The 21,103-nt window shown below is 55.0% G+C and overlaps 1 protein-coding gene across 2 annotated transcripts in view; it reads left to right on the top strand.

Moving 5' to 3' along the window:
- The window catches only part of Adamts14 (ADAM metallopeptidase with thrombospondin type 1 motif 14), a 72,922-nt gene that overhangs the window by 19,265 nt on the left and 32,554 nt on the right, over positions 1–21,103 (top strand). For both annotated transcript variants that reach the window (XM_077105375.1, XM_077105376.1), the window contains exons 3-4: positions 3,434–3,590; positions 7,758–7,948. In XM_077105375.1, the coding sequence (XP_076961490.1) occupies positions 3,434–3,590; positions 7,758–7,948 (348 nt within the window). The remainder of the gene's footprint in view (positions 1–3,433; positions 3,591–7,757; positions 7,949–21,103) is intronic.

Consider the following 21,103-nt stretch of genomic DNA (forward strand, 5'->3'; position numbering starts at 1 on the left):
CACAGTCCCAAAGGAAGTGAGAAACTCATTTCCCAGCTTGCTCGGCTCCTTTGTCCTCAACAGCCAGGGCAGGCAGAGTCTTCACCCTGGGGTGAGGCCTGGGGACAGGGAGGCTGGACCAGAGCCAGGAGCCTGTGGAGTCCACCTGTGGAAGGGAGGAGCTGAGTGAGGGACACCAAGGGGCTTTGTGGGGCTCAGAATCCTTTTAGGCCAAGGCCACCGAGAAGCAGGAAGGGATTGTTCCTCTTACGGGTTGTGTGCTGTGGGGGGTGGGCGGCCTACCAGGAAGGTTTTGCCTGGAGCAGGAAGGCGCATCGCTGCCCTGGCGCATCGCTGCCCTGCACTGTCATACATTGGCCCGGGATCTGAAGGTGGGATTAGGGAAGGCATGCTTCCTTGTGCCCAGTGGCCCACGAGGGCAGAAGCAGGTCCAGGGGTGACCTGAAGTAACGGAACAGAGTGGTTAAGGGCTGCACAGAGCTGGTCCTGTCCTCGTGCTCACCCTTGCTGGGTGACTTTGGGCAGATTACTTAATCTTTCTGAACGTGTTTGCTCATCCACAAAATGGGCCTCACATTAGTGCCTGTGCCACAGGCCGCGCCCACGAACGATGGTGAGATGATCTGTGTAAATGTGAGCGGCGGGCACTGCCGTCAGTAGTAACGGTGACAATAAGACTGTTTATAGAGGGCGGGATCTTAGGGTGTGCTCTTTGGCTCAGTAAATGTGAGGAGTGACCTCACAGAGTGTGTTGTGGGAGGGAGGAAGCGCTCTGTCACAGGAGGTGACAAGCAAAGGAAGAGCCCCTGCTGGTTTTGTCGCTGGGGCGGGAGGCCCTTGGGGTCCGTGGGGCGTTGTGGCTCGGAAGGCAGCGGCTCACAGCTCAGCCCTACACCGTGCAGGTCATTCTGGAACTCGTTCCACTGACGAGGCCATGTGGACTGAGGCAGGGACTGGCAGGTTTGGAGGGGTCCCCTTCGTGCGGTTGGTTAACGAAGTCCCAGAATAGAGGAGGGCCTGGGTGAGGCGTCCAGCCTGGGCCCCAGAGGTTTGGGGGAGACTTCTGCCTTCTGGTCTGGAGGGTTCTTCTTGTCAGCCTGCTTCAGAGAGGGGTGAGGGCCAGACACCTCAGGCCACCTGCCTGGGCTGGTTCTGGGTGGGCCTGGGCAGGGAGGGTCTCTGGCTTTGCCTGTTCTGGGAGCAGGAATGGCCCCCAGCCTCCCGTTCAGACAGTGGTGCAGGAGGGAGGGTGGCATGGTGGGGGGCATGGCCCAGAGCCTCTTCAGAAGCCCTCATGTCCACAGGGCTGCAGCAGTTCTGGCGTGTGCCCTGGAGACCACCCGCGGTCCCTTCTGTCCTCCAGCCCTGGCGTACCCTGAAGACGGGCTTCCCTCGTTCTGCAGGTGGCAGAGGCACATCGTGGCCCAGGGGACCCTCTACGTAGCATGTCCTTCCATCCTAGGTGGGCTGCTTTCGAAGCCCCACCAACTTCTCCCATCTTTCCCTGCATTTGTCCCCCTCCTCTGGCTATGGATGTCTGGTGGCTGCCGATCCCAGGGTGACTATATGACTCAACCTGGACCCCACAGCCCTCCCTTGGATTGTGCTTATGGGACCGTGAGGGGAGGGTCTCGTCTCTGGTGGCAGAAGGAAATGTGTCTGCAAGCAAATCTCTACCTGCCTGAGAGGATGGAGCTGACGCGGGGCAGCCGAGGGCATCTGGTGCCTTTCCTTCAGTCCCTGACCTTGCTGGGGTTTGTCATGGGGCCTACACATTCCCCTCCAGGCCAGAGGGGTTCGAGTTGGATTTTTATTTCTTGCAACCTGGTGCGTACCCATCCTTCAGGACTCCTCTGGGACACCTGGTCCCACCCCACCCTAGCACTGGGCAGGACAGTTGGTCACTCAGAGAGCAACTCCTAGCCAAAGGCTGCTTCTTCCTCCCTGCCCAGGGCTCAGAGTGGTGCAAAGACAAAGTGCTTTGAGTGAATGAGAATGTGCTCGGTGTAAGGCTCGATGCTGACATTTTAACAGCCCGCCCCCCCCCCCAGGACCTTTGCACGCCACTGCTTGTCATCTGATCAGATGGTTCCTGGGGAAGCTGCAAACTCATTACAGTAATGCTTCCCTTTTCCCTGGAAGATTCTCGACCTCCTGATGGGGACTGTGATGAGCTCTGGAAGGCTGCCTTCTTGGTTTTGACCCAGAAGCGTGTTTTCATTTTCATCCACTCCTGTGAGAGGGTGTTTCAAAGCTGGGCTGTTGCTGGGGTGGTTGTTCAGTGGACCGGGAGGGACTCCCTGATGCAGCTCCAGAACAGGCTGAGCTGGAGAAACGGGTGCAATCGAGTTGCCTAAAGTGGCTGCTTTAAAAAGGGAGTTCAGAGCCAGGTGCGGTGATGCACACCTGTAGTCCAGCTGGGAGGCCGAGATGGGAGGACGAGGAGGTCAAGGCCAGTCTTGGCAACATGGCAAGATTCCCCATCTCAACAAAACAAAGCAAAGCAAAGCAAGAAACAGAAAGAAAAAGAAATGCAAATGGCCAGGGTCCAGTTGACTTTTGGAAATTGACATGCCCCATGCCCCGAATGCTGTACGCACTCAGTGGATGTTTGTTGAATGAGTGAACAGTTCCCACACGTATTTATTTATTAACGCCTAATCTTTTCCACGCACTGTGGTAGGTAGGCTGGTCTCACACAGACGAGGTGTATGTGTGCTCCTGTCTCCACATTTGCAGGCAAACACATATATGTTAACGCACGTCTATTTCTATGTTTTATTGGCCCCTTTGATTATTGCCTTCCTTGGTGGCTAATATCACATTTGCCTGGCTTGGCTAAGATTATGTTTTTATTTCCACAGCTGACCCCTGTTTTTTTTTTTTTTTTAAGGGAATATTTTGATGCATGCAAAAAATTAGATGGAAAACAGAATGTGTGGTCTTGTGTGAAATCATTTCTCATGGGGGAGCATTAACTGCCCCCTGCCCTGGCATAAGTGCACACGTGCTTTACACTTGCTGACACAGGGGCCCTTCACACTGGAGTGGGGGCCACCGCCCACCTGAGAGGTGACCGGCCTTTGTTGCTAGGATTTCCCACTCTGCTCACTGGTAAGGCCAAATCCACGTGATGTCCTTGGGTTGGATGTGGCCCTTGGTGTGTGAGCTCATCCCTTGTGACTTTTACACTTCTGCCACTTTTAGAGCCACTGACCCTTGGTTCAAATTAAATTTTATCAGAGTCCTTCACAGTCAACGTGGATCTACTTTGCTCCAAGTAGGGATGGCCTCACCCAGTACGACGTCCTGGATCCCAGGCCAGGAGGCCTGCCAAAGGCCACCCGTTGGCACTGATGGACGCCCGCCTGTCTTGTGCCGTGTCTTCACATCTCTTCTCTTTCTTCCCTCCTGCTGGCCGCACCCCTGCCAGGCGGGCCTCATCCGCACAGACAGCTCCGACTACTTCATCGAGCCTCTGGAGCGAGGGCAGCAGGAGACAGAGGCCAGCGGGAGGACCCATGTGGTGTACCGCCGGGAAGCCGTCCAGCGGGAGTGGGCAGAGCCTCACGGGGACCTTCACAATGAAGGTAGGATGTGGGCAGGGCCCCAAACGCCACCCTTGTCTACACTTCTGGGGTAACTTCTGGCCTCAATCTCTCAGTGCCCGGCCTCAGTTTTCTCACCTATAAAATGAGACTGGGCCACACAGACCCGCAGTCCCAGCGAGAAACCCCAGTGGGTTGGAGGAGCCTCTCCGACTGGCTGGAATGGGGTCCCCGGGAGCCACTCATGTCCTGAACTCTGATCCTTGGTCCTCTAGACCCGCTGAGGGGCTTGGCCTTCCTCCCCAGGGCTACCTCTGAGCAAGGCGGGAGGTGGAGTGGCTGCAGTTGTCTTTCCCCTAACACTAATTCCACCCCGTAGAAGCCGCGGGAAGGAAGCTCCCAAGGAGCTTGGGGAAGCGCCTGGTGTCAGGCCATTGAGATCAGCTTAGCCTCCAGTGGCCCGTTTCAAACTCCTGCCTCCAACTGTCTGCTCTGTGACCCTTGTCAAGCTCCTGGGTGTCTCTGAGCCTCGTTTTCCTAAGCAGGGAATGGGCCCGATCAGTGTCTACCTGCTAGATAGTATTTGTATTGATGAGAGTGACTATAAAAATCCCAGCACGGACTTGGCATACAGTAGGTGCTTGATAAATGGTAGCACTCACGCTTGTTCCTGGGGGTAACTACTGGCGTGTCAGGGTGGGCACCCCTGCATCCTGGTGGCCAACAGAGGGGCCTGCACACGGGCAGCACTCCGGACCCATGCATGGCTGAGTGAATGAGACCAAGCGTGACGGGTGCTCGTCCTGGGCCCGCGGCCAACTTCAGGTCACACTCAGCTTTCTCGTGAAGCCCCTGTGGCCAAGAGTTGGTGACGAGACCTGGGTGGAATCTGGTGCTGGGAGGGCCACACCCTCGTGCCTGGGCCCCGTGAAGGAATGCCTGGAAACCAGCTGTCCCCACATACATGCCTCCCTTGAAGCCCCAGCTGCTCCCTGAGTGTCACTCAGAAGAGGAACCACAGAGGGTTCTGCAGGCCTGGGGCGTGCGAGCTCCGAGGACTGGCATGGAGCTCAGGAGGCGGCTGGCGGTGGGCACTGTCCCCACCATGGCTGGGAAGGGCCATAAATCTCCCTTGGATTTCATTTGAGGCCAATTTTGAATCAATAGACCATAAATCCTCCTTCTGGGGAGAGGCCTGAGGAAGTCCAGCCCCACTGCCGTGAACCAGGGTGAAACTCCTCATCTGCCCACGGGCCTGGCGGTGGGCTGAGCTCCAGAGTCGGAGTCCAGGTGTGGGGAAACGGGCATGTGTCTCTTCCGCACCCCAGGCTGAAACTCGCGTGGGCAGCCCACCTGTGGCCCTTCCTCAGAAACACAAGGGACAATAGAGGACTTTCTTGCACACCTGTGACCTGATTTGAGGGCAGCAGTGGGCGTGCACCCTGCATGTGGGGACATGTGCCTGGGCCCGCCTTTCTCCATGTCACCTGCTGGAGGGAGGGGAAAGGCTTCCTCCGGCTCAGGGTCTGCTTCTCAGCCTGGAGGGAAGGAAATGGCCCAGAGCAGGTCAGCAGCCAGCCTTGGAGGACTTGCCCTCAGCCTGGGCAGCCCTATCTCTGCCTGTCCCCGTCCTGTCAGGTGCCCCCTCCCCTAGTCCGTCAGGCCCTGGAGTGCTGCTGCTTCTTGCTCCTTCCCCATGCAGGCCGGGAGGTCGCGGAGGACAGATACTCAGGCTCCATGGTCCCGTCATTCCGTGGCTCCTCTCCCATGCTGGGGAGCGGGAGGGGGGCTCAGGGCTCCACTGAACAGGCTTGCTAGCCTAGCTGAGTCCTGGGGGCTTCCTGCCTCCTGGGCCCCCACTTTAAAGGGGTCTTATGTATGCCCATGAACTTGGGGCGGAGGGCACTATTCCTCTTGCACTCAGGTTATGGCCTAGGCTGCTGCTTAACACACACACACACACACACACACACACACAGATGAACTCGTACACACACACACTTACACCTACCTCCATGTACACACTATGTACACCTACACTTGGACACACACTCACACACTGTTGCACTAACACACCCACACACTCTCATACCCTGCACGCACTCCTGCCTGCACATGCTAACACACCCCTCTTCACACTCACACTCTCTCACACGTCTTCGATAGGCCCCAAAGTAGAGGTAGGCAGTGCTCCCCTGGAGGGCTCGGTGAGAAATCAAGACCCTCCTGAGTCCAGAGTTGGGAGTTCGCTTGGCTGGACCTCAGGGTGCATAGCACCTCACTCAGACCCTCGGGACTGCCTGAGGACCTGCCTTGGCCTTGCAGCTGTGCCCTGGACCCCTGTTCCCAACAGTCTTCCCTTCTTCAAGCAGGGCCTGTTCTGTAACCCCGTTCCCTCCCCCAGTGCCCCCAGGAGGGAACTGGGCATGATCAGGGCGTGCAGTCTTGTGGCCCAGGCTCTGGCCCTGCCCCAGGCCTGCTGCCACCATTTGTTTATTTATCTGTGGCACTGGGGATTGAACCCAGGAACCCAGGGGTGCCCTGGCACGGAGCTAAACCCCAGCTCTTCTTATTTGTTCATTTTGAGAAAGTCTTGCTGAGTGGCTGAGGCTGGTCTGGAATTTGCAATCCCTCTGCCTTAACCTCCCGAGTAGCTGGGATTCCAGGCACGTCCTCTATGCCCAACTCGCTGCTGTTTTTTAAAAATCAAATCGCAATTCACTATTTTAACTATTTTAAAGATTCATTTTTCCCCTGTTGTGCAACCATCACCCTCTCCGATTCCAGAACATCTCCATCAGCCCCATAAAAATCCCCTTTTAGTAGTCACTTCTGTTCCTCCCCCTCCAGGTCCTGGCAACTTTCAATCTCTGTGAACTTCCTGTTCAGGATGTTCCTGCAAATGGAATCATGCAACCTGTGGCCCGTGGTGACTGGCTTCTTTTATTTAGCAGTTTTCAAGGTTCTTCCCCATTCTGGTGTGCATTAACTCTTCACTCACTTTTATGACTGAGTGATATTCCATTATATGAATATACCACCTTTTATTTGCCCATTCATCAGCACAGTTGGATGGTTTCCACGCTCGGCTTTTAGGACGGTGCTTCTCTGAGTGTCTGTGTGCAAGTTTTATGTGAACATATGCTTTCGGTTCTCCTGGGTATGTACCTAGGAGTGCAATTAATGGGTCATATGGCAAGTCTAGGTTCAAATTTTTGGGGAACCGCCAGTTGTTCTTGCAAAGCAACTGCACCACTTTATATTCACTTGGGGCTTCTTGGGTGGGCTCATCGGAGCCTCCCAGGTCTGGTGGGCCCCTGGTGTGGCCCTGAGGGCCGGATGGAGGAGGGACACATAGAAGAATGTGGGTGGGACATTTCCAGCATCTATGGTTGATGTCAGCTCCCTTTCCCTTTAATTCCCCACATGTCTGCTGGGAGGGAAATCTGGGTGGGCCTTGGTATGGCGTGGTAACGGAGGAGGGAGAGACATAGGTGTAAACTGGGCTCTTGCCTTTAACATGCTGTGTGACTGAGGGTAAATCAGGTAACTTCTCTGAGCTTCTGTTGGACAGACCTGGAGGGTCCCAGGGATCAAGTCCAGTATTTCACTTGCAGCATTGAAATTTCCAGACTCTGCTCACATCGTGAGGTGGCCGTTATTTCTCCCCATTCCCTGGAGAATATACTTGCCCCTTGTCCTCCCTTCTTAGGGACTTTCCCTCTTTTTTCCTAGTATTGTGTGTGTTTGTGTGTGTGTGTGTGTGTGTGAGCTGATGCACTCACTGGTGGGCATAGACATCATAGCCATCAGGAGCTGTCACACTCAATTTTTGGGTTCGGGATGCTCGACTGGCAAAGGCTAGACAAATATTCCAAAATCTGAAAAACTCTGGTCCCAAACATTCCAATAAGGGATCACCACCTGGTTTATTGTTCCCGTCTGACTTCTTCTCTACCACCTTCCCTAGGCCGCGGACTTAAAGGCAGCCCACCCCCCACTCATCACCCACCCCCATCCATCCATCTAGTGAGGTGGGGCCCCTCCTGCAGACTCCCCTTGGTGCATGCTGGGAGGGTAGTGGTGACATGGCGACCTCCCTGCCCTGGCCCCCCATCGGGGCTTCTCCTGTAACTGTGGATACGTGAATGTTCTTAGAAATCAGTTCCACGGGCAGCACAGCCTCACGCTCTTCCCATCTCGTTCCAGCCTTCGGCCTGGGCGACCTCCCCAACCTGCTGGGCCTGGCGGGGGCCCGGCTGGGCGACGCGGAGCGGAAGCGGCGCCATGCCAAGCCCGGCAGCTACAGCATCGAGGTGCTGCTGGCAGTGGACGACTCGGTGGTTCGCTTCCACGGCAAGGAGCACGTGCAGAACTACGTGCTCACCCTCATGAACATCGTGAGTGTCCCTGTGCCCTGGGAGGGCGGGCCGGGCCGTCCTGCTGGCCTCTCGGGCCTGCGGTTTCCCAGGGAGGGTGTGGGGGAGTCGCTGCTGGCTCCCCAGCCAGAGGGCACCCCCTCCCAGCCACATGCTGTGACCTGGCTGCCTGGCTGGCCTGACATCCGTCCCAGGCGTGGGCACCTACCTGTGCTGAGGGGGCCCCCAGGCCGTCAGCCAGGAGCCTGTGGACAGGGGGTTCTGGGCTTGGACCATTCAGAACTTGGCCGCACGTGCCTGCTCTGGAGCTGAAGGGACTTCCTCAGGTTCATCCCTTAAGAAAATGCCCAACTCTGGGCCGGGGCCGGGGCTCGGTGGTGGAGCGCTTGCCTAGCATGCGCGAGGCACTGGGTTCCATCCCCGGCACCACAGAAAAATAAAAAACAACTAAAATAAAGGTATAAAAAATGCTCAACTCCTGCTGGGAGGCAGCAGAGAGCCGTCCATCTGTGGAGGGCTTCCTGTTCCCAGGCAGACTGTGATGTTCACAGGGACCCGCCAGGAAGGAGGGAGAGGCAGGCGGCAGATGCGTGGTGAGACCCTTGCCCTGTGCAAAGGGGGGTGGCTGCTACTCAGTGCCACTCTGGTCCCAGCCCTTTCCAATAAGGACTCCTCACCCTGTTTATTGTCACCATCTGATTGCTTATCTGTCACTTCTGTCCTGCAGATGGGGGGCTCTGGTCATAGAAAGGCCAAGTTTTCAAGAAAAGCTAAAAATGTATTTTTTAAAGGTATTTTAAAAAAAAGTTATTATGGAAAGTTTAAATCCATGTCTCTAACTGAAAATTCCCAACCTTTAAATTTTAAAATAAAAAACCACTGTGAATGCCAAACAAAACACACCTCCGCGCCCCCGCGGCCTGCAGGCTGCGGAGCAGGGAGCAGAGAGCAAGGAGGGTCTCGGTGTTGGTGGCAGAGCTTGTGCTGCTTCTCTTCTGGGTGGGCGCCTTCATCTGGCTGCCTGTGGCCATGGCCCTGGGAAGGATGGGGACCAACCTGGTGAAGCAAGACCCCAGGTGGAAACAGTCCCAGGCAGGGCCCAGTGCTGTGGAGGGTGCAGGACCTCGGGCCCTGCTGAACGAGTCCTGGTGCAGAAGCACCCAGCTGCAGCCTCTGCCCCTGTCCCTGCACTTTTGGAGCAGCGTCAATGTGACTTACTACAGGAGGTTTCGGGGCAGATTAAATGCGGCTCACGGTGCTTAGCATGGCCTCTCCTGTAGCAGCTCTCTGTAAGTGGCTGTTGATAATGATGTGACTTCAGGGACAGGAGTGGGAATGGACGACTGAGGAGCATCACCGACTCCACGGTCATACCAGGCCCCCTGGAAACATCTGGAGGTAATAAAACCGCAGGGTGCTGCCGCTGCTGCCGGTGGTCCATAACCTGACTGCACCTTAGGCGAGGTGGCTTCTGGGAGAGTAGCCCCTGATTACCTGTGTGACCTTGAGCAAGGAGCCTACCTCAATTAGGATTCTGTAGGTTACAAGTGTTGGAAAGTCAACTGGATCTAGATTAAGAAAAATAGGGTAATTTGGTGGCTCACGGGTCGAGCTGCAGGAGGGACTGTTGGAGCTGGCTGAAGAGTTGTTGGAAGTGGAGGCTCCCGGGGACTCTGTTTGCGTGTCTTTGTCTCTCTGTGACATCCTGATTCTCTCTGAGTTTCTACAAGACAGATTCTGGCCACTAGCAGCAGCTTGAGCCCGACGCCTATCCCCATCGCTCCCTGGACAGAGATGAAAGAAGATTCTCCCCTAGTTCCCAAGCGAAAATTCCCAGCAGGACTCTGGTCTGACTTGGGTCACATGCCTGCTCTTTGACCCAAATGCTATTTGTCAGTGAAAGAGACAATTTTCCAGAGGCAGGGAGGGATTGGATTCAGTTAGTGCTGTTAACGTCAATCCCCTGGACATCTCCACTTTCCATTGTGGTATCTATTTTTGGGTTCATCATGCAGGTTAAATATGTGTACTTTTTTTTTGGTACCAGGGATTAAACCCAGGGGTGCTTAACCACTGGCCACCTCCCCAGCCCTCTTTTGTATTCTATTTAGAGACAGGGTCTCACTGAGTTGCTGAGTGCCTCGTTTTTTGCTGGCTTTGAACTCACGATCCTCCTGTCTCAGCCTCCAGAGCCACTGTATACAAGCGTGCGCCACTGCTCTGTATACAGTTTTCGACGTACACCCAGCTCATGGCAAGTGCTCTGGTGATGTTGCCATCGTTATCGTTAGCTATTCTGTTGGTCTTTGTGTCTTCTGTATAAGTTGCTCTTTGCTCGAGTCTCTGAAGGTGAGTCCCTCAAGGGGGGGTGCTTCTGGAATCCCAGTGGCACCCAACAGGGTATCTGAGACCTGGCAGGTGAGTGATCAATGTGGAGGTGAATAGTGTCCGCGAGAGGAGCAGAACACGGGAAAAGGAGGCAAATTTCTTTTTCCTTCGATTTAATTTCTTCCCCTCCCTTCCTCCTTCCCTCCCTTCATTTCTTCCTTCTTTTCTCCCTCTCTCCCTCCCTCCGTCCCCCCGCCCCCTTTTCTTTCTCTCATGGTTCTGGGGATCAAACCCAGGACCTCACACACTGAACCTCACCCCCAGCCCAAGGCAGCAGATTGCTGTCCCTAGCACTGGCATGGACCAAAGGGCAGGGCTTGGCATCAGCTCCGGTGACAGGTGCCTGGGGAGGGGCAGGCCCCTGGAACTCTGGCCCTGGACACCTCTGTGTGGATGCTTATCTGTCTCCTCTGAGCCTGTGTCTGGATGCGAACAAAGGCTCCCTCAGGGAGAGGAAGAGGAAGGAGGAGATAATGGCCATGAATGGGAACACATTGCCCCCTGGACGCCCCACGCCCTACAGATGGTGGGCCCAGCCCAGGACTGCATGGTCGAATCCCGTTGGTGGGAGGCCGACCTGAGAGCCAGATTGGGCCCTGCCTGGAGAACAGGAGAGGCCGTGAGGACAACCTAGGATGCCTGAGAGGGTCCAGGGCCCAGGCCCTCGGATCCAGAGCCAGGGCCCAAGACCCCAGCGTGTGAGCTGGACCCTGTCTCAGCCCCAGAGCCCTTCCGTTTGTTCGAGGATAATTCCCAAAATAAGATAAAATCATGACTGTCCTACAGAAATAAGAAATGCGTGCTTAAGGTTTTACTTTAACCAATGAGAGAAATGGGCAGATGTTGTAAAAGAAAACCCAAGAGCAGAAACAACGATGGTGATTAGGAACTTTGAAGCAAATACCCAAATGAACTGCACTGGTGTTTAGGCTGGGGGGGAGGCAGACACCTCACCCCTACAGGCCAAGAAGGGATTTGTGCAGGGAGATGCGAGTTTTGCCTGGTGGCTCTTGGTCACCTGCAAAGCCCTCTGTTTGGAGTAGCTTCCTCAGAACCTGATTCAGAGGTGAGGGTGGGGTGGTGTGAGGTGGACCGTGCCTAGTTTCCACCGAAGCTCAAGTTCTCCTTCCCTGAGTTGGAGGCGAACTAGGTGTGAGGAGACTGGTTTGCTGTCTGGATTCCAGCTCGGGGCGGGGCCTAGAGAGTGCCAGGGCAGGGAGGGAGCTCCTTCTTCCTCATCTTCCCGCCTGGGGTGTACCTCCATTGAGAAGCCCTTGCTTGGCTTCCTAAGGGACTTGGCTGTTCGGGAGAGCTGAATAGGCTTTCTGGGGCTCCACTCCCCGCTGACCTCAGGCCTAATCTTGGTGTCATCCATCCTGAGCAGGTGCCTCGCTGCCTCAGTAGGCCCCCTGGCTGCTGGGCAGGGTGGGGTGGGTGTTCCGGGCTCTTGTGATTACAAGGGGAGACTCAGCTCACACCAACTTCAGCGGAAGAGGGGACCTCTTGGAAGGAAGCTGCTCGCGTGCCCAGAGTTCATGTCAGAGCTGCAGGACATGCCAGCTCTGGGGACCGTGGGACTGCAGCCTCAGGCATCCTCTCCTCTCTCTGTTCTTGGTGGTGGGAACCAACAGGAGACAGGCTCTCTCCTGTGGTGGAGATGCTCACACCTCCTGCTCCTTGGACCTAGAGGCTAAAGGGACCCTCTGGTCCTCTCAGGGCACGTCATGGCCATCCCTGGACTCACTGCTCTCAAGACAGGGTTGTGGACGCACCAGGTCAGAGCCTAACACTGCATGTGGGAATGAGGTGGAGTAGGAGCCATTCCCAGGAAGCAAGCAGACAGAAGAAGAGCGTCTCTGGATTCAGTCACTCGCACCACTCCCCAGCGCACTCAGAGGGCTTGTGGAGCCCCTGCGCTCAGGGGTGGCGTTGCCATGTGTCCCCGGCAGTGGCCAGTGGGTCGCTGCAGTAATCGTTAGAATGGTTTTCTGAGAATCGGATTCTTTATGAGCTTGACCTCACTTATTCAAGTCTCCCAGGAACCTCATGAAGGGCTGCTGTGGACTGTCTGTAACTCAGGGGGCTCCCATGGGCCCGGGATGGGGGTTCTGCTCTGTCCCCCAAGAGCTCACCCTTCAGGAACCTCGTGCCAGGTGGTGATGTCGTGGCTGACCAGGCATCGGGGGGAGGCCTTAGGTTCAGCCCTGGAGGGCCTGCTCAGTGAGTGAAGGGTGGTCTCCATTTGGGGATCTATAACCAACTTAGTAGGGAGAGAAATAGAAAGAGGAGAAGAGGCCCCCAGAAGGACAAATTGGCTTCTTTAGACCAGGCAAATGGATTTTTAGACAGAGGAGATGAGGAGGTGGTGGTGACCTTGCTTACACAGGCTCCAGGGGTCATTCTTTATGGCATGAGGCTCCCCAAGAGGATTTCTGGTGGCCTCACTTCCTAGAACTTGCTGCTGTTAGCCAGGCAGGGAGGCTCTGAGGAGACTTCTTTCTGCCTCTACTGCCTCCGTCCATGGGTGGACCTGTCTCTGTGCCTCAGTTTGCCCATTTTACTAGGTCACTTTCCCGAGGGCTTCTAGCATTTAGTGAGTGCCTGTTGACACAGACTTCGGTTCTAGAAGCTTTGGTCTGGCCGCAGATAAACCTCAATCTGGAACAATTAGGGAACCATCGAGGACAGTGCCTAAGGGGCTTAGAGGGGGCGTCTCTGTAGACTTGGAGGGAGGAAGGCTTTCTGGAGGGGTGAGAGCCAAGCCAGCCTTGGGGGGGGGGAGACTGACCGGGTGAGGAGTGTGATGGCCAGGCCTCCAGGGACTCCTTCTCCCTGACATTGACAGCAGGCAGGGTCCTGGAGGCAGCCTGAGCTGCGTGGGGACAGGTGGCAGAAGCAAGCAGAGAGCTTTGGAGGTTTGGCTGTGGAGGGACAGTACGTGAGGCAGCACAGGCTCAGGTGTCCAGAGCAGGAGGAAGAGTCCTGATGGTGTTCCTTCTCTTGGGGAAGAGAGGGTAGCCAAGGTCAGTGGAGGCTGTGGTGGGCAGTGGAGGGCCCCAGCAGAGAGGGAGCTGCTCCAGCCAGCCCCCTGTGGCCTGTGGAGCCCACACTGACAGATGACTCGGTGAGTCCCCACCTGAAGCCTTGTGCGGCCTCATCCCTTTTGCCTCCTCTGAGGGTCGGGGAGCAGCCAAGCCCTGGCTCAGAATCTGCACAGCTCATGAGTGACAGAGGCAGGCTTTGGGGGCCCATCTCTCTGAGTCCAGAGATCATACCCCCTCTGTTTTGTCGCACCGCAGAGCTTGACCTCAAGCAGCTCTGAGGACGGGGAGATGGGAGACCCCAGCTCACAGCTGGGAGGTGGGAAGAGTGCGGTGTCTTTCTAGAAGGAGTGTCTGCCTATGATGGGTTCCCCTAGGGAGTCAGTTACCAGAGCCTCTCCCCTGGGCAGGTTCCAGTTCCTGGATCCTGGTTGTGCCTGCCAGGTGCTACCAGGACCCTCTCCTTGCCCAGGGGAGCTGCCTTGGATGTGGGGATCCAGGGCCTGGAGCCGGAGAAGAGGGAAAAGGAGAGGAGAGACAAAGAGGCCCTTTCATCCTTCCTCACCCACACAGGCTGCAGCTGGATGCTGCCAGCCTGTTCTCCCTGGGACCCCTCGGCAGCCCGCCTCTCTGCTCCCCGCCTGCCTCACCTGGCTGACAGTACAATGGTGTTGGGGCCGGTTGCCTGGGAGATGTTGGCTGGTGCCTCTGCCAATCATATGAGCTACCAGCTCTGTTGATCTGCTGGGACCCACCCAGGCGCCCACTTGGAAGAGCTCCACACCCCTCCTAGACCTAGGAGGTTCAGTGCCCACGGCTGTCGGACCAGGGTCTTGGTGGTCTCAGTCTATTAAGGTGGCATTTTTTTGGCATGTGACATGTGTCAAATATCATCATAAAGGCTGATTTGGAGCCCCCCAAACACTGCTTCTGTGCTGAGGGAGGGTATTTGACAAACCTTTTCCTTTGGGGTGCAGGTAAACCTGGAAAGGGCCTCTTTCTCCCTGACATTGGTGGGATGCAGACCTTCAAATCCTCCCCTCCCTGTTTTGGTTCTTTCCTTTTTTTTTTTTGTCTCTTCCAAAATACCTTCCATGGCCTTATTAGAGGCAAAAACACCTTCACTTTAAGGCAGTGTTTCCCCCCCCCCCTTTTTGGAAGTGCTCAGAATCAAACTCCGGGCCTCTAGGGTAAGTGCTCTACCTCTGAGCCACACCCCAAGCCCAAGGCACTAGTTCTTTTTTTTTTTTTCTATACCAGGAATTGAACTCAGAGGCGCTTAACCACTGAGCCACATCCCCAGCCCCTTTTTTATACTTTATTTAGAGTCAGGATGTCACGGAGTAGCTTATCACCGTGCTAAGTTGCTGAGGCTGGCTTTGAATTCGAGATCCTCCTGCCTCAGCCTCCAGAGCCGCTAGGATTATGGGTGTGCACCACCATGCCTGGCTGGAGAGATTTTCATTGCTATTATTGTTGTTACAGCTGGAGGAGGGGATCTACTGGCATCTAGGGGGTAGAGGCCAGGAGTGCTGCTGAACTCCCTATGGTGGACAGGCAGCTCCCCGCTATCAACAATTATCAACCTTGTGGGTGGCGGCAAGTGGAGACCCCTGCCCTATGGTATTCACAGCAGATGCTGTGTGCAGGTATTTACATCTTCAAAACAGTTGCTTATCCAGGAGAAAGGATGAGTGCTGCAGTTCTGTCATGAGAGACATTTAATAAGGAGTACTTCCAAGGGAGGCGAGCTTGATGGTCCACCAAGTGCTTCCCGGTACTGGAGCCCACCTGTTGGAGGTGAGACTTCTGAGACTATTTCTGGGATGACCTAAAGGGCTCCCAAACTGGAAAGCAGAGTCTTAAACTAACAGAGCTTGTTGACTGAGCATGTGCTCTGGGTCAGCTCTTCCATCCTCCAACCTTAGGAAGGTGTGTTTCCTCCACACCCACAGGTGAGTGCAGCTGGGCTCAGGGAGGTGAGCTCCTGCAGCTGTGGGGGGTGGCAGGGCTCAGGCGTCTGGGCCCCCAGGCTGCCTGTTTACACCCAGGCCAGCTCGCACATAAAGGCTGCCGCGTTTTACAAATAGGTTGTGGGGGATAAATGCCCAGCATTGTGGGCTTGTGAAAGGGACTCTGTTGGGCTGGGTGGTTCCGTCCCTGTGCCTTCTGGAGCCACCCTGCCCAAACAGCCTGGGTGTGAGGTGGACTGAGCATTTGGCTCCCAGGGGAATGGGCCAGGCCAGCCTGTAGGCTCCAGGGAGTCCCAGAGACAGCCACACCTTTCAGAAGTGTGTTGGTTAGAAGGCAGCTGACGCTGTTCGCTGTAGCCCACACCAGCCCTTGGAAATACAGAGCCATGTCATGAACTTGGATGAGGGGACATGTATCAACAGGAAACAACTCAGGTGACCTAGCACCCTCCTCCTGCGGCCATTCTCCAAGACCTCAATAGTGACCATGGGGACAGGGCTTGCCAATGCGTCACAACAGGGAGTGTGGTGCCTGGTGAGGTCTGTGCTCAGTCCCAGGGGAAACCTGGCCTGGCCTGGTTACAGTGTGGCTCAGTCCACGGGCCAGTGAGGGCAGGGGTCTCAGACCATAGACAGCAGCATATTGCTGACGTTTATCCATACCACACACACACAGAAACACACACACACACACACACACACACACACACACACTCATACACACGTGTGACATGTATGCCCGAGCACATGAACATATCTACTCATCCACACGGGAAAAACACCTTTGGTACCTGTGTATACCATACCAAATAAGAGGTGTGAACACAGACTTAACACATTTCATCAACTGTAAGAAGACACTGTTGTCAGATGCTGCATTATTTTATGTACCTAAGAAAGAAAAAAGTAAGCTGGGCACGGTAGCACATGCCTCTATTCCCAACGACTCTGGAGGTGAAGGCAGGAGGATCTCAAGTTCAAGGTCAGCCTGGGCAACTTAGCAAGTCCCTGTCTCAAAATAAAAAAATTAAAAGCGCTGAGGGTGTAGCTCAGTGGTAGAGCACCTCTGGGTTCAATCCCAAGTACTACAAAGAAAAAGAAAAATATGTGCTCCTGATTAAAGTCTGCTCTCGTGCTTTCCCATCACCTAGCATGTTTCTATCCCTTCAGAGGAGCCTCAGCCTCCCGGGGACTCGGGTTTTGTCCTGTTATTCTTGGGAGTGTGCAGCTGTGATGGCACAAGGAGCTCAGGGTTTCCGGTTCCTCCTGCACTTTGAGGCCCACCCCTTCAGGTCCCTCTCAGTGAGCTGTTGGAACCAGGACTCCTCCCACAGCACTGTTGGCCGCCATCAGGAGCAGGGCAGCGTGACTGCTGCACGGTCATCTCCGTGTTTCCATCCGAGCCACAGCACCCAATCTGCAAGCTTGATGCGGGGGCCCACCTGGTCTCCCAGGGAGCTGTCCAGAGGTTTCCAGGCAGCCACCAGGATCTCATCCCTCCTCAGACAGTTACTATCTGAATCGATCAGAGGTTGTGGTTGCTGTGCGAAGCCACCAGACATAGGGAAGAGGTTCCACCTTGCCCAGGTGGTGACTGCCACATTGTAATTGCCACCTGTCACCAGTGATTATAAAGGCATAAAAGAAGGGCGTCTGAGACCAGGTGACATGCAGGGTGTCTCTGGTACCCAGGGCATCTGCAGCGTCCTTGCGTCCTGTTGTCAGGAGGGTCAGGACACAGAGACAAAGGCCTGATCTAAGGGCCTGAACCTCCACATTGCTGTCATCTTTGTTGGCCTGAAGAAGGGCAGGAGAGATCATTGTGGCCATCCACCTGCCTTCCAGCCATGCTTCCCCCATCTGAGGAGCTTGGAGTACTTTGTAGTGCCAGAAAGTAACCAAGACCCATAAAGCCAAAAACCAAATGCACAAAAAGCCCCCAAACTTGGGAGCGCTTTAAAGGGACACAGGAGTCAATGGAAGGAGCCCCCAGTGGTCAGAACGGGGCAATTTGAACAACACGAAAAATAATTGAGCATTAAATTATAACCCAAAGTACAAAACAAATATCCCTGAGTCCATGCTGGTAAGTAAACAAATCAGGGAGATGAGCTCATCTGTGCAGAGGGATTCTGGATGATTCACGTAGCTTCCTCACCGGTGAGGAGGTGGAGTTTACCACTACTCCTTAATGTAGGCTGCACACAGTGACTTTTTCCTAAAGAGTTCAGCATGGAGAGAGGGAAAGAGTAACCTGACAGCAAGGAAAACCTGACCAGCACTGTCACAGGCTGGTGACCACAGTCAGACCTCAACAGGGATGTCATGCCACAGTATATAGCCTCGACCTGGTGTGAGGAGACAGTGCTTTACCTCGGACATCGTCCTCTCCCAAGTCCAGGAGCCCAGTCTGACCATGAGAAGAACAGGCCCAAATTGAAGCAGAGTCTACGAAAGACCTGACCAGTCCCCCACAAAACCACTAAGGAAGGTCTGAGAAACCACGACGGAGGAGGAACAGACCAGGGTAACCTTCAGAGACAGATCACAAAATGCAGTGTCATGTCCTGATGGGACCCTGGAGCAAAAAAGGACATTAGGCTGGGTGTGGTGGCACACACCTGTAATCCCAGTGACTCAGGAGGCTGAGGCAGGCTCGTGTTCAAAACCAGCCTGAGCAACTTAGGCCCTAAGTAACTCAGTGAGCCCTAAATATAAAAAGGGGTGGGGATGTGGCTCAGTGGTTAAATGCCCCTGGGTTCAATCCCTGGTACCTGGGGGATAGGGAGGATATTAGGGAATAATGAGGGGGATTTACAGAAGATATGGATTTTGGTTAACAATGTATCAGTATTGGCTCAGTAGTTGTAACAAATGCTCAAGAGTTACAGGTGTTGCTAGTGGTTGCAGAGTGCATGAGCAATCTCTGCACCAACTTTCTACGAATCTAAAGCTATTCTAAAGTTAAGGGTTTATTGCAGGTGGAAATCCTTTATCTGAGTTCTTGGGACCAGGAGTGTTTTGGGTTTTGGAATATCCACAGAATGAGCTATCTTGGAGATGAGATGCATGTCTAAACACGAAATTCATTTATGTTTCAGATTCATCTTAGACACGTAACCCCAAGGTAATTTTATACAGCATTTTGAGTGCACCTGCATTTGACTGCGACATGTTACAAAAAGCCAGGTGTGGAATTTTCCACTTGGAGCATCAGGCGGGTGCTCAAAAGAGTTTTGGATTTTGGAGCATTTCAGGTTTTGGATTTTCAGGTTAGGGATACTCAACCTGTAATTGAAAAGAGGAGGGTGAGTACAGTGCTCTGGACAGGTTGTGGGGGTCAGGGGAGGCACCCTGCAGGCTTGCCAGCCCTTGGTGTCAGTGTCCTTGCTTCTGTGTGAGCACAGGTGGTTCAATACCCCAGGGTCTCGCTTTCTTAGCATTGTCCCCACCCGCTGTTCCCTTCTTGGTTGAGACCTGCTTTACCTGGCCACCACATAGGAGGAGGACGGTCTGCTCTGTAGCTCCTGGGGAGCAATGTTCCCTAGGACAGAGGGTACTCTGGGTTCTCTGCCGAGCTCCCCTGCCCCTGCTCTGCCAAGGCGCCCAGCCTTGGTGTAGGAGGAGAGCTGCCCGCTGCCTCCCTGGCGCCCCCTGGAGGCCTGGCTGCTCCCCACCCCAACAAGTGAAACCCCAGCTTTTTTGCCTTAGAAGTGGAGTCTGACCCTCCCTTTGGAGGAGGACGACAGGACTGAGCTCCTGGCCATGCAGGTTGCAGGGAGCGGGGGGGGGGGGGGGGGGGGGGGGGGGGGGGGTTGCCGTTTCCCTTGTCTGGCGTGTAGCCTGTTTGCTGAATGGGGAGCACCCCCCTACACACACACACATTTGGAAACAAGGAGGCCGTTTGTGATCCAGAAGTCTGTGTGCTGAGTTTTGATAGTGGGAGGAAGTGTTGGGGAGGAGGTTCCAGAAAGCCCGAGGCAGGGGATCCAGCCTGTCTTCCTGCCGGCCTTATCCTGTTTCCCGCCCCTGGGCCGTTCTCTCCTTCCCCATCCAGGTCTTGGCGTTTCCCCTCCACCTTTGCCTCTGTGTAGGCTGTCCCAAGGTCCCAGGGTCCCAGGGGGTTAGAGCGGAGCCCTAATCTCACGTCCCTCCACATCAACCCTCCTGTCTCAGCTGGACCGCACAGTTTTGAGGTCGGGATCTTCCTGGGTCCCCACCCTCCCAGGGAGCCCCAACTTGTGGAGTAGGGCGGAGGAGACGTGGCTCAGGAGCAGTGTGCTGCGGGACAGATTGATTGAACCTATGGAGGCTGCCTTGTGGCCCCAGGCCCCTGAAGGCCCCTTTCTACCTGCTTCCTGCTGGTGCCACAGTTGGCCAAGACCAGGAGAAGGGCCTGCTTTCCTCCCAGCTCTGCTCCTCTTCTTTCCCAGGCCAGAGGAAGCCCATACTAGTCGATCTGGCCCAGAGCAGCCAGGTTTGGAACATCTACTGAGTATAAATAGGGTCCATAGAACCACAGAGATCTGAGTTCAAATTCTAGCCTTTCCACTTCCCAGCTGGGAGGCCTTGGGCAAGTTACTTCACTTCCCTGAACCTCGGATATCTTGCCTAGGAGGTGGGAATAATTCCTCTCTCCATAGGGTTGTTGTGAGGTTGTATTCAAAGCCACTTGGCCCAGTGCTGACACATAGTAGGTGCTTGGGGAAATATCAGCTTACTCTCCAACCCCATCGCTCTGCTGTTTTTTCTTGGGCCAGAGTCCCGACCTTTGCTTGTTTTTCTAGTGCACACCCAGAGGCTATCTCAGGTGAATATACTGTGTCAAACCCTAACCTGGGGGTTTGGGGGGGTGTCCTAGCAGAGGTGACCTTGAACTTGGCTCAGGGAGGACAGGCAAGAAAACCAGCAGCAATCTTTCTTTCTTTGGCTGATCTCCCCGGAGCTGGCTCCCTGGCCTCACCTCCGGCATTGTGGGGCAGCCATGGGAGGCTGTGGCTGACACGGCCAGGCCCTGGGTGCACAGCCAGGCTGGAGCCCGTCTGGCAGCCTGTGAGTGTGTTCCAGAGGGGCTGGGGTTCCGGGTGTCCCAGCTAGCCACACCTGGCTGTGGCGCCGTGTGCCAGCTGCCCCCTGCAGTGCCCGCCAACAAGGCAGCCCTGGCAGGCCACTTCCTTGGCTTGCACAAACCCCAAAGCAGTTCCAGTGGAGCCAGAGCCAGGGAGGTCCCTGCTGCCAGGGTGAGCTGACAGCTGAGTGCAGATGAGTGTGTCAGGGCTCCAGAGAGGGACCCGAGCAGGGAACTCGGAACAGCAGGGCCAACCCCACCAACCACGGTCCTTGGCTCGAGGTGGTGGCCATTGGAACAAAGGTCATTGAAGTCCTCGATGAGTGGATTTATCCTGCTCAGGGGTAGAAATGAAGACAGCCATCCCTCAGCATCTGGGCAAGGGGGACTGGGTCTAACATCCCCATGGAACCCAAAATCTGTGGAAGCTCAAGTTCCCTGTATCTCCTGTGCAGTTTTTCCATGTACTTTGTCATTTTTAGGTTATAAAGCCTGATGCAATTTAAATGCTACATAAATAGTCATTACAGTGCACTGTTTAAGCAATAATGGCAAGAAAAAAACAGGGAACATGTCAATATAGACGGTGTGTTTCAGAGATTTTCAGTCTACAGTTGATTGAACCTGTGGAGGTGGACAGTGGATACAGAGGGTGTCTGACAGGTGACAGGGCTCCTGGCAGCTGTCTGCATGGTCCAACCTGCTT

This window comes from Callospermophilus lateralis, chromosome 15 (assembly GCF_048772815.1).
Source record: "Callospermophilus lateralis isolate mCalLat2 chromosome 15, mCalLat2.hap1, whole genome shotgun sequence".
Taxonomy (NCBI): domain Eukaryota; kingdom Metazoa; phylum Chordata; class Mammalia; order Rodentia; family Sciuridae; genus Callospermophilus; species Callospermophilus lateralis.